This window comes from Myotis myotis, unplaced genomic scaffold, assembly GCF_014108235.1.
Source record: "Myotis myotis isolate mMyoMyo1 unplaced genomic scaffold, mMyoMyo1.p scaffold_m19_p_21, whole genome shotgun sequence".
In the NCBI taxonomy this organism is placed as follows: Eukaryota; Metazoa; Chordata; class Mammalia; order Chiroptera; family Vespertilionidae; genus Myotis; species Myotis myotis.
Window position 1 is genome coordinate 7966774 of NW_023416326.1, and position 14081 is coordinate 7980854.

A 14081-nucleotide genomic window follows, 5' to 3' on the forward strand; every position below is an offset into this window, starting at 1 on the left:
GGCTCACGGAGGGCCTGGGAAAGTGGAAGCTCCCACCAGCCAGAACGAAACCTCACACTGCAGCGAGCAGCAGCTCGAGTCCTCAGAGACGTGGTGTCTGATAATGGGACACAGTCCTGAGCAAAACTGCTTTGGGACCATCGAAGACAACAGTGTAAGGTCTTTAAAGGAATGGAAGAAAAAAACCCTCATCAACCTAGAATTCTATATAGCGTTTAAAAAGAAAAATACTATTTTTTCAGACATGCAGAAGTTGAGTAAACTCAACAGCAGCAGAGACCTGCACTACCACAAATGGTATCTACTATTTCAGGCAGAAGGAGAACGGGACCATGTGGAAATCTGAAACTACATTAAGGAATGAAGAGCAATGAAAAAGGTAGGTAAATAAGTGGGTAAATATCAAAGACTTGATAAAAGAGGAATAACACTGCAATCTGTTCTCCAGACTTATTACAGTGCTACAGAAATCAAGTCAGACAGTAAATCCATGGAACACAAGAGTCCAGAAAGGAACCTACATATGCTTCAACAGCTGAAATTTCAACACCGCTGCAAAAGGCCAGTCGGTGGAGAAATGACAGACCTTCCAACAAGTGGTGCTGGAATAATTGGATATGCAAAAAATGACCCTTGATACTTAACTCTTACCATATATAGAAGTTTACCTGAAATTGACCACAGACTACATCTAAGATCTAAAGCTATAAAACTTCTAGCAGAAAATATAGGAGACAAATCTTAGTGACCTTCGCTTTCTTAACCATGATATTAAAAGCACATAATATAAATTAAAATATTAATAAGCTTTTGTTCTTTGGATTACACTGGCAAGAAAAAAAAATGCAAGCCATAGACTAAATTTTATAAAACATCTAACCAAGGATTCGTTTCCCCCCAAAATAGTTGGTGTCTGGCAAGTATGGAAAATTTCTTACAGAGCATCCAGACAAGCAGCCTAATAAAAATGGGCAAAGGATTTGATTAGATATATAATCAAAAAATATATAGTTTATAAGTGGGCACATAAAACTGTGAAATGTCATCAGGAGGATGCACCATGTGATACACCGACTAGATGGATAAAATAGAAAAGATGGAACATACCTGGGCCTCCAGGACTAGAGCAGCGGCTTCTAACAGAGAGAGCTCCGCTGAGACTCAGGAGGCCTGGCTCTGGAGGCTTCAGGGAAGTCTTTCATCCTCCTACCCCTACTGCCAAAGACCAGCGACAGCTACTCAGTCTGCTTTGCCAAGCTCTTGTGATGGTCAAGGGAGACCCTGTGCAGCCACCTTGTAAACTTGGAATAAAGGTTATTCTGTCGAGAACTGCAGAGACATGAGTCTCTCTGGAAAGGTAATTTAAAGAAAGTAATAGGAAAGATAAATAATACCATGTTAGGTCTTTTCATACAAATACAAGGTGTCCCCCCAAAATGTATACACACTTTGAATAAAGGCAGTGTTTATTAAAACACATTTCATTTTCAAAATGTAATAGAAATCAGCTGTTAAAGTGTGTATACATTTTGGGGGGATACACTGTATTTACAAAAAATGACTAAAAATAATATACATTTGTCTAAATTAATGTTTGCCATAATAACACTGTACTATTCTCTATGGTGCTAGGCATTACAATAACAAGTTGGTAAACTGTTGATATTTATTAATATTTTAATTAACATAAACCATAAAATTTGGCAGTAAAATTCACTTTTCATGAAGGCATGACATGTGTTAACAACTTAATCCTTTTTTAAAACATGTTTTTATTGATGAGAGAGAATCATCAATCGGCTGCCTCCTGCACGCCCCTTCCTGGGGATGAAGCCCACAACCTGGGCATGTGCCCTGACCGGAGTCGAACCTCAATCTGGTTCATGGGTCGACGCTTAACCACTGAGCCACAACAGCCAGGGCAACAAGTGAGTCTCTATTTACTCCTTGTGCCTCTCCATTTCTCCTGGCAGCTTTGCAAGAATCCATGCCTTCAGTTTCTCTAGCTCCCCTGTGCTTAGCTCATGGAAAAGCCCTGGGAAGCTATGGAACTTGGTGCTCACCCCTAGAGACTGTAAGGCCGAGTTTGTCTCTTCCCCCCAAGAATGAAGGACGAGCTCGTCAGCAGTCCCGTGGCACTGGAACAGCTCGGGGAGCGCCCCAGCACGCTTCTGCAGAGCCTAGAGAAGAGGACGGACCGGTGGAGAGGTTAAAGGACAGCATTCTTGGAAGTCAGAGAAAGCGGGGAAAACTCCAATATTGAAAGGGAAGAAGGAGACTGTGCTGCCCCAGGTACCCACCGGTGGGCCTGGCACTGGGCTCTGTTGTGTGTGACCTGCATTCACTCCACAGAGGACTGTCTCAGATGCGGTCCACGCATTTCCCAAGGAGACTTGAGAAGACAGACCTCTTTGGAGAGGGAGGCAATCAAGGGGAAAAATACGTTCTAGTTCTCATTTCTACATCTGCCATTTCTGCTGTTGGTAAAAAAGCTGCAACACTACCACAGTCATAAGGGGACGCTGCTGTGAAACAGCTGTCAACAATGCAGTAGGTCATTTTGATTCTGTTCATGAAATAAGCCAACAGCTAGAATCATCTAGGATGTCCCCCAAAAATGTACACTCGCTTTACTAGCCGATAGCTCAATTTTGAAAATAAAACACTGCCTATATAATTATTCAAAGTGTGTACACATTTTTTGGGAAACCCTGTATAGCAGTGGTTCTCAACCTGTGGGTCACGACCCCTTTGGGGGTCGAATGACCCTTTCACTGGGGTCGCCTAAGACCATCGGAAAACACATCTATAATTACATATTGTTTTTGTGGTGAATCATTATGCTTTCATTATGTTCAATTTGTAACAATGAAAATCCATCCTGCATATCAGATATTTACATGACGATTCATAACAGCAGCAAAATGACAGTTATGAAGTAGCAACGAAAATAATTTTATGGTTGGGGGTCCCCACCACATGAGGAACTGTATGAAAGGGTCGCGGCATCAGGAAGGTTGAGAACCACTGCTGTATGGGAAGGCTCCACATGTACCACAGATGCATTGTTTTTATCCTTCCCCTTTGACACCTGGCTTAACCATATTCTTCGTACAGGACATTTGGTTAACTACTGGCTGGAATAAACCATATGACTAACTTGGCCTATCACCATGTTAATTGTTTTAGTTTCAACGTGTGAATATTTCATGTATTTTCCTGTTTTTATTTTTAAAGCTGGAACTTACCTGGTAAACAGCAGAGGTTTTATTCAGGAAACTGGAAAGAGCAAACACTCCCGCCACATCTTGGTGATTCCTATACGCCACATGCATCGCCATGCACCCTCCCATGGAAAAGCCGCCTAGGAGAAGCAAGAGTTCACTCTCAGAACAGAACACGTGCAGCAATACTTCACAACAAGATCCATCTGTGCCAGTCTTCCGCAAACATTTTATAAAAGCAGATGAAGACAGACCTTTAAAGATGTGGCACTAATTTAGTCTACTTCAATTCTCACAGATAAAGACCAGCTATGAGTCCCATCCATGTCATCGCTGGGAAGGATATTTAATAAAAAAAAATAAAAAAAAGAGCTGGAATTGAACAAAGCAACCATGTTCAAGTAAAAAGATTTATAATTCAAAATATGAGTCATAGTGCATTATTTATACTTGTAAGTCCTCACAGTGCCACTAGAATTAATCACATGCATCTTTTGCCAAGTTAGAAGCTATACCTCTAGTGCAGTGATGGCGAACCTTTTGAGCTCAGCGTGTCAGCATTTTGAAAAACCCTAACTTAACTCTGGTGCCGTGTCACATATAGAAATTTTTTGATCTTTGCAACCATAGTAAAACAAAGACTTATATTTTTGATATTTATTTTATATATTTAAATGCCAAAGAAAAATCAACCAAAGAAATGAGTTCGCGTGTCACCTCTGACACGCATGTCATATGTTTGCCATCACTGCTCTAGTGCCTGCCACCAATATGTGCTTAGTGACCTCTGAACTAGGAAAGACACTCAAAAGACTGGGTGAGCTAGTTAAAACATTTGACTGGGTGAGCTAGTTAAAACATTTTTGGATTACAATATTATTTTGAAAACTGCCTGACAATGGTATATTGAAATATATATATATATATATATATATATATATTTCATACACATACATATATATACACACACACAAACGTTAAACAAGTTTAAAAAACAATGTACTCATTTGACAAACCTTATTGTCTTTTACGTGCCAAGCACCGTGCTGCACATTGAAGTATCCAGATTAATATACACAAACCTAGCGCTCCCTTGGGCAGCACATGTGTGAAAATACATGGACCTCATGTTCGAGGGGGAAACAGAGACATCATCATGGAGACACAGCAGAGAGGGTGACCCAACCTCAGGTCAGAGACTTGGTATGATATTCTCTGTCCTGAGTCAGAGTTATTTCATGAGAAATACAAAAAGTAAGCTGCACACTGTGGAAATATGAAAATATACTATATACTTTGGTATAGAATTCAGAGCTCTTAATTTCCAGCTTCCTGCTTTATTTCAATTAACGAAGTATAAAGCTGAGCCCTTAGAGACTGTACATTTGAATTTACTGCAATCTCCTTTAGAGATGAAGGGAGCTTTAGCCACAGGAGATCAGATGACCTGGGTAAGGCTGCACCCCTAATTTCAGCTGTAAAGCTAGGACTTGTGAAACCCAGATTTCGTGCTGATATTTATTAAAGTAGAACTACTTTATCTGGGGCAGGCTGGTAATAGTATTCTGGACCCAGGATACAAATCTATGAGTAAAGATCACCAGCCTTGGGAAGTTCAGATTTTTACAAAGGGCGCATTATGATACATATTACACCTGTGGCTTTCAGCAGAGAATCAGAAGGAAATAAGAGGGGCTCACCAGTAGCAGCAGCTCACCAGGGATGGGAACAACTTGAAAGGCTCTTTCAAAACCACTCCCAGATGCAGATACATCTAATTAGAGGCTCACGAATAAGCCTGGTGGGGGAGTAGGGAGCATAAATGTCTTAGAATTGTATGTAAACTTTGCATTTGTGCATCACATTACAAACAATGTTAAAAGCCACGGGCACCATTACCTACAAATTTGTGCATTGAAACATCTTTGCCCTGTCCCATTAAAACATGAAGAGCTTACTGTATACAAGATTATTTCATTTCCAGTAAAGTTAGTTGAACAAGAAGATCTCTAGGGTTTCCATCACATTTTAGAACCTATTCTATAAATGCTTAATAAGCACTTGTAAAAGTTCAAACAGCAAGGACTTTCAAAATTTACAGTTATTATAATTACAGAACTTTACTTTCAGTTTGGGAATAAGACTCCATACCTCTTAGAATATACTTTTAGCCTTTCTTTAAAGTTCACAAAATTGATCTTAGCAAATGCTCACCTTCTACTTCCTTCTCTTATCTCCCCTTTTCACCATTTACTGACAAAATGAATTCAAAGTTGCTTATCAAACATATTGTTAACAATACAATTACATCTCTAAAATGAAGGGAAGATGACAAAGGCTGGGGAGAGACCAAGAGGCCAAGAAGAACAAAAGAGAAAGGGAGGGGCAGCATAATTAGGGGTAAGACGGGACATTTAACTGCTTCCCTGTAGCAAGGCAATACTCCTTCACAGAAGAAAGCATACCAAGTTGTACTGGAAACTTCTCCTAGCACTGAATTACTGGGTGGAATTTATCAAGTAGACCTTTACTATCAGACCTTTTACATGCAGCCACTTCTGCTCTGACTCTATAACCGTCCAGGGCAGAAGACAACCCCCACTAGACTATCAGGGTCATGTGAGCAGGGATTTTTGTATATTTTATTCACTGATGTGCCCTCCTGAGGCACAGAACAGTTGCCTAGCACATAGGAGGTGCTTAATAAATACTTAGTGAATAAATGAACAGTCAATTGCAGTTCCCATCAGGATATTTCTGCAAGGTGACAAATTTACATCATCAGGACATGCAGCCCAACAACAACCACAAACAGAAAACTTTTTCCACGTAGGAAATGTAATTACAAACAAACATAAATGCATCCCGGAAGCATTTAACCTCAAGTTCAATTTTCATAATTTACAAGGGAGACAAATGTACTGACTGAAATCTTATTATTTAAAAATGTAATGTATGTCCCTTACCCATTTATACTCTCGGGAGGTAATCTGCAATTTCTCACCAGCCATCTCTGACAATGCAGTCACCTTTAGCATCGGACACTGCTATGAAAAGGGACTTTGTGTATTTTTTTAGAATAGAAAAACATTTAACACAAAGGACTAGTTATTTGAATTCAATTTCCATCTAAATGTCTAAAATGCAATATAAAATATACTGTCCAATAAGTAAATACCAAATAGTAAACTCATTGTAGGTAATGGTTATAATGTATATTTATAGTTGCTGGCAAAGTATTAAAATGTCAAGAGTTAACATTTCAACATACATTTAAGATTAACGAGCTGAATAAAACATGTTAAAAAATAATAAACCTAGTTTTTATGAACTCCTTAAATAAAATAAAACAGAAACAATATATAAAAAAACTGTACTGGGAAAAATAAGTTAATCTATCTGAAACAAAATCCAGAGAAAAAAATACAAGTCAAGTTTACTATCAATTGAATAGGATTTTTAAAATGTAATAAAATCTGCCTTCCCTCCAAATTTCAACAATTCTTCTATTTAATTATATGTTATGCTTCAGACTGAACTGTGATAAAGTCTCAAAAGACTATATATATGTATATATTTGTATATATTTGTATATTTTCTCACACAAAATTTATAGGATAACTAAAATATTTATCATCATCTATGCAAAACTGTTAGAACAGCAGTTCCACTGCTTGAAAATCCTGATAATAGCTGTTAAAAAACGTAAGTTGCTTAATTAAGACATGCATGAGTTAAAAGCAAGTAGGATGCTGTCATTCTTAAGTTTTAGCTCCAAGAAAGAGCTGCAGAAGATACTTGTATTAAGTCAGGACAAGGGATCCTGGAAATGCTTGTGGCAGGCTTCATCTTGGTAATTCCAACTATCCCTTCATTTTTATTTTAAATCTTATAAAATCGATATATTAGTATACACCCATCATGTAAAGTGTTTCCATCATACAAATATCTAAAATCTCACTACTCCTACATAATTTTGACATTTTTAAAAAATTCATGTTAATAGTTAAACATTCTAAATGTATAATTTTATACCTTTTTCATGTAATACTGATTTGAAAGTCTTTCAAAAGAATCACAAAACTCCCTAATTATACTTTTATTCATTGAATGCATACTTAATAAATGTCTTCTATGTGACAGTATACATAGTATTTAATGGTTACATAATATTCATCTGTATTAACAGACCAAAACTCCCTTAACCATTATCCTCATGATGGATACTTAGAATTCTACTTAGGTATAATTCCAGAAGCACTTCTCCCTGTTTCAAAATTCTCATAGTATGCTCATATTATCAAAATTATTATAATCTGGTCATAGCATTTGTCAAGATCTATACATCCCAGATCAAAGTTAAACCTAAATTACATCAATTTTCTCTTAATAACAAATCATCACCACCTAGTGGCCAAAAAAGGAATCTCATTCTGTACAAAGTTCTTGCCTGAGTGCATGGGTCTGGGTTCTAGTCCCAATGCTATTTTGCATTAGCCAGCAACCTCTTGGATGTTTAGTTTCATCATAACTGAAATGAGAGTAAGTTCCCACTCAACCTATTATAAGGCCCAAGAGAGATATATGAAAACAACCTGTATAATTTAAATACTAAATATGAAACACTATGATATATAACGGCAATTTTAAACCTGTCAATTGTAATGTAAATGTCAACTATTTTAGTCATATTACTACCATATATATTTTCTAAGCACAAAAGTACACAAAAGGAAATTGATACACCTTTTCCACTTTGATTTCTCACATTATACAGGAGCACATCAGAAGGAAAGGAAGCGTTCAAGACAGTAACAGGGAAGCAGACTGTACTATGAAATACACTTACATTCTGCACACTGGACACCTCACCTTGTTAAACCAGAAGACCGATTATGCAGGGGTGGGGAACATCCGGCCCGCGGGCCGTGTGGTGCCCTCAAAATCAATTGGTCTGGCCCTGCCAAGGCATCAGGGGTGAGTTAAATGTTTGACCAAATATAGCAGGGTCATTTTTAAATTGATACCTTTGTATGGCCCGAGAATGATGTTGTAAATATCCAAATGGCCCTTGGCAGAAAAATGGTTCCCCACCCCTAGGATAATGTAATGTCATTAATAATTTTCTCAGAATACAGGACTTGTCCCAGGTTTTATTTATGACTATATTGCCAACATTGAGAACAAAATTCAAAAGTCACTATTTTATTGCCTGTGCTTCCCCTTCTCTTATACCTTTTGTAGAATCACGTTTGGTATAAATATATGAAATTAAATACACACACTTCTTATGTAGAGAGCGAGGACTCACAAATGTCTCCGAGAAGCACATTGCACTGAAAACCCATCGCTCTTATCAGACACTGAGCTAGGTGGTGAGCCTTGGCCCAGCTCTTCGTATCAGGCCAAAGTTTATCTTTTCCACCAGGAAGGTAATATATTTCCATTGATAAAACTAAAAACAAAGAGTGTATTTTCACTGCTAACACCTGCAGTCGACTGTCCTTACATATCCTCCTAATAATCCTTGTTTCCAAAACCGGGCGCAGCGCATGCATTCGTCTCTCACCCCGCTAGTGCAGCGGTTCTCAACCTGTGGGTCGCGACCTCTTTGGGAGTCGAATGACCCTTTCACAGGGGTCGCCTAAGACCATCAAAAACACATATAGAATTATATATTGTTTTTGTGATTAATCACTACGCTTTATGTTCAATTTTTAACAATGAAAATACATCCTGCATATCAGATATTTACACTACAACTCATAACAGTAGCAAAATTACAGTTATGAAGTAGCAACAAAAATAATGTTATGGTTGGGGGTCACCACAACATGAGGAACTGTATTAAAGGGTCACGGCATTAGGAGGTTGAGAACCACTGCTCGAGTGGCTCCACACATCTGCCTTCTTGCTACTCTCCTGGCTTCACACTGGCCGCCCTCCATGGTGTTGTTAAGCACAGTCTTTCTAAAATGCACACTCTTCATGTCACTCTCTGCATATAATTCAAAATCCCCAGAGGTCAGGGCGTGCACCAAACTAGTATTTCCAGAGAGAGTCTGACATGCCTCTCGCTTTCTTTCATGAATGTTTCCCTCCCGTTTATCAGTCATATTCTGACTCATTCTTTGTAACTCAGTTGGAATCATCTCTGAGAAGCAGTTCTTAACTCCCTAAAAGGTTCAATACTTCTTTCCTCACTGCTCACCCTGTACCTTGAACACATTTTTACAATAACACTTGTATCGTATTAGAACACTTGACTTCTGTATCTCCCTCATTAGACTGTAACATTTTTGATAGTTTTTTGGGTTTTTTTAGTACTCCAGGGCTTAAAATTTTTATTAACAATTTGGAGACTGAATTTAGTATGAGAAGTACCGTTTTTTACTTGACAGAGAGAAGGTTGGATATCACATACTATAAAAAATTGTTCTTAAAACACTAAGTTTAATAAAATGCCACTAATCAAAATAAAACCACGGAGAAAGAATGGGCTCCCACCTACTCAAATATAGAGACTAGTTTTGTTTAAAAAGTTACACTGGTTGCAATTATAACAACAGAGTATATGTTGTGTGATATTAAGCTGGAAATTTTATCACATATTAAACAAAAGCAATAAGGACAGTTTGTGTACCTATTACCTCTATATTTTCATTTTCAATCATAATTTTCTAGTTTTTTCTCTCATAATTCATTTTTTAAAGTGACCTACCATCATTCTGATGTGTGTTTAATAAAATTGGTCAGAATATCAAAGCATTTTTTATTTGAATTCCTATTGAATCCTTCATTAAAATATTAAGAATAGCACTTACACCTTATTAACATGTAAATTAAGAGTACTAATTAGAATATTTTCTACTTTTTTATGAATGAAGATTGTATGATTTTATTTTAAAGCAATTTCTTATCCTAATCTTTCCTTTTCCCACTCATCACATTTCTTCAGGACTGCATTACCATATAAATTCAGTAACTGAGTTTTCTACATGCACCTTCACATCTCATCACTTACCCCTCCTGCCAGATTAATTTCCTAAATTAATTGCAATTAATTATATGACCCAAACACCTTCTTCAATCATCTCTCACCAATTATCCTATATAATAAAAGGCTAATATGCCAATAGACCGAATGGCAGAATAACCGAACAACCAGTCACTACGACATGCGCTGACCACCAGGGGGCGTGCGCGAAACATGGCAGGCTTTGGCCATGGCAGGATGGTGGAGCAGGTGAGCGGGGGGCACCAGACCAAGGCAGGGTGCCAGTGAGCCTCTGGTGGTTACTGAAAATTCTTTGCTTCTGCACCATGGTCCCACCTGGCGCTCACATCCGCTGCTGGCGCCAGAGCCACCGTTTGCACCCACTGCCAGCCCTGATTGCTAGGCACTGTCAGTGGGTGTGAGTGGCAGCTGCCAGCCCCGATCGCCCCTCAGGGCTTCTCTACCTCCCCCTGCTCCTGAGGGGCGATTGGGGCCAGCAGCCACCTCTTGCACCTGCTGCTGGTGCCAGAGCCACTGCTTGCACCCACTGCCAGCGCTGACCCCGCTTGCACCCACAGTAGGCCCCAGAGCTGACGCTTGCACCCGCTGCCGATGCCTGGCTCCATCCTGATGGCTTGGTGCCATCAGCAGATGCAAGTGGTGGCTGTCAGCCCCGACTGCCTCTGATGGCTTCTCCACCTTCTCCTGCTCCTGAGGGGCGATCGGGGCTGGCAGCTGCCGCTCACACCTGCGGCTGACGCCGGCCCTAATTCCTCTGCACCTTCAGTAGGTGTGAGCAGGGCCAACACCGTCAGCGAGTGGGAGTGGCGGGAGCCGGGCTGCCGGCAGACAGGGAACTGGGGGCCGCGGCGGGAGGGGCCGTGGAGGATGGGCCGAGACCCGCCCCTGTGCCTACCGCAGCCTTGCAGCCCACAGTTCATTTCAAGGTGCACTAATTTGTGCACTGGACCCCTAGCCTACAGAATAAAGAATAAAAGGGAGCCCTGACCAGTCTGGCTCAGTGGATAGAGCGTCGGCCTGTGGACTGAAGGGTCCCAGGTTCGATTCCGGTCAAGGGCATGTACCTTGGTTGTGGGCACATCTCCAACAGGGGGTGTGCAGGAGGCAGCTGATTGATGTTGCTCTCTCATTGATGTTTCTAACTCTCTATCCCTCTCCCTTCCTCTCTATAAAAAATCAATAAAATATATTTTTAAAAAAAGAATACAAAGGAAACCATAAAGAATTTACTGATAGTCTAGAGGGCCCATGTGTTTTATAAACACCACCTTCCAGTAAGTAGAAAAGGTATCATTAGCCCCCTTTACCGTTGAGACAACAGAACCCAAATAGGCAGCGATAGACTTAGACTGGAACCCGTTTTTGTCACTAACGGGCTCTTCAGCCTCCTAGTCCAGCTACCAGAGTCAACAAGTAATTTTCCATTCAAACAACAAACTTTCTCCTAACATGTTATGTCCAGACAAAGAAGCACTTCTTTTTCTGCTTGTATGTACTGTTCATATACTTCTCTGTACCTACCCCTGCACAGTATGAATAAAATCTTATCTGTACATCTCAAAATCTCCAATACCCCCAGCTGCCTTCCCACTAGACTTCTCAGCCTCAAACACCTATGATCTCTTCTGAATCCCTGTGGTACTTAATTACTGAAGTCACCAATTCACTGATTAGGTCATTCCACCTGTGATAATTTTCCTAGGCACCTGCTCTGTGCCAGGAATAGCAATGAATCCTGGGAAATAATCCTATATAATAAAAGCCTAATATACTCTGTGTCTGGTTGTCCGTTCAACCAATCAAGGCATAATATGCTAATGATATGCTAAGGTCGTTCAACTGCTTGCTATGACGTGCACTGACCACCAGGGGGCAGACACTCCGACTGGTAGGTTAGCTTGCTGCTGGGGTCTGGATAGGCCAGACACGCCCTGGAGCCCTCCTGTGGTCCTTCCCCGGCCCTGATCGTGCAACGGTGGGGTCCCTCGGCCTGGCCTGCACCCTCTCACAATCCGGGACCTCTCAGGGGATGTCGGACAGCAGGTTCCAGCCCGATCCCACAGGCTAAGCGGAGGGACCCCACTGGTCACGAATTCGTGCACTCAGACTCTAGTAGTGAATATATGTGATCACTCTTTGAGGAGCAGGCAGTTATTGGGCTGTAGGGCACTCGTCATCGGCTGCTTTATTTACAGTTGTCATTGTAAGTACCTCATGGACTCTTCCAGGTTGTAAATCATTGTGAGATAGCTCCTGTTTTATTTAGCTATATGTCCCTTTGAGCATCTGACACCCTGCCTGCACACAGGAGGAACTTAGAAAATATTTGGTAAACAACTGAGTAAGATGGAATTGGTCATACATGCACACATTTTTAATTCTGTCCTGTAAGTATGTTACCTAATGACCTAGACCCGTGGTCAGCAAACTGCGGCTCGCGAGCCACATGCGGCTCTTTGGCCCCTTGAGTGTGGCTCTTCCTAAGCCTTAGGAGTGCCCTAGTTAAGTTAATAACAATGTGCCTACCTATATAGTTGAAGTTTTAAAAATTTGGCTCTCAAAAGAAATTTCAATCGTTGTAGTGTTGATATTTGGCTCTGTTGACTAATGAGTTTGCCGACCACTGCTCTAGACGGAGTTGGGTGCCCTTCCTGTGCTCTACCCAGCACTCCCACAATGCTATATATTTATCTCTATTAGAGTTAAACATAGTTGTTAAATATGATACATAGAAACTCAGAGTTAAATATAGATGAGAAAACAGAGGCCCATAAAAGGTGAAGTTACTGTAAACATCCAATCTCATTTTCGTATGTATTATAAAAATAGAGATGTTATAGTTTATGTATTTGATGATTACCGAAAAAAGGGCATTAAGTAGAATAAAGAGTTTATGTAAAGGCACATTATAGCCCGTGAGAATAGAGGTTGCTCAAGTTAGTTAACAAAAGTTTATAAATACCTTATTCCTGTGATACTAACCCTGAAGAGTTCATTAACTTCGTAAATTTGATGTTATATTTTGACGGTGTACTTTATCTTAATCATGGCAACAGTAATTTAAACATATATTAAAACTTAAGCTAATTAAAATAAATTGTTTTAAAAACTGAAATGAATAATCTAATTAAAATTAAACACGGGGCTCTCAAACTGTTATTATTAAAATGAAAGGGAATTAAAGTTTCATGAGTTATTGTTTATAATTCTAATATCTTTGAAACCCTTAGTACATAGTTTATTTGAAACTATAAACAGGTCAAATGATATATAAGTGCTTCTAAATAATATTCCAAGTAAAGTTCAGCGTAAAGAATTTAAACAAAAGGAAAAAAAAATTAAATTTCCAACATTTGAAGGTCTTACCTATTAATATTCTATTCTTCTTGATGCCACTTTTTACTTCATCATTAATCAAGTCTGTGAGCACCTGACACATCACATCGATGGACTCAAGGTGCTCTGGGCAGTCGTTAGATATTTTAAATCTGTCAAACCACACATTGGAGAGTCCTCCTTTCATAGGAGTATAGGGCCTGTTTAAAACCAGAGAAAAGAAAAAGGGGATGACATTAAGGTAGATGTTTTAATTTCTAAAATCTAAGGTAGATTTTCTAATTTCTAGTATTTTGAATAAATCGTTTCAATTTCCTCCAAGTTTTATAAATTGAAAAATTCCTATTAAGAGCACCCCCATGTATATGGCATTAGCTCACGTATACGTATGTCGATTCCATTAACATTTACTAATACCAGTACATGTTTAGTTTCTCCATCTTTAAGATTCATAAATTCTCCAAAATTCCTTACAAAAATTGAATTATATATATATATATAAC

The 14081-nt window shown here is 39.4% G+C and overlaps 1 protein-coding gene across 1 annotated transcript in view; it reads right to left on the reverse strand.

Moving 5' to 3' along the window:
* Positions 1–1652: 1652 nt before the first annotated feature.
* Positions 1653–14081, reverse strand: part of LYPLAL1 (lysophospholipase like 1) — a 32582-nt gene continuing 20153 nt past the window's right edge. Inside the window, exons 3-5 of the mRNA XM_036355122.1 lie at positions 13609–13778; positions 3249–3364; positions 1653–2180 (exon numbers count right to left, since the gene is read on the reverse strand). Coding sequence (XP_036211015.1) covers positions 1941–2180; positions 3249–3364; positions 13609–13778 — 526 coding nt within the window. The 3' untranslated portion in view covers positions 1653–1940. The remainder of the gene's footprint in view (positions 2181–3248; positions 3365–13608; positions 13779–14081) is intronic.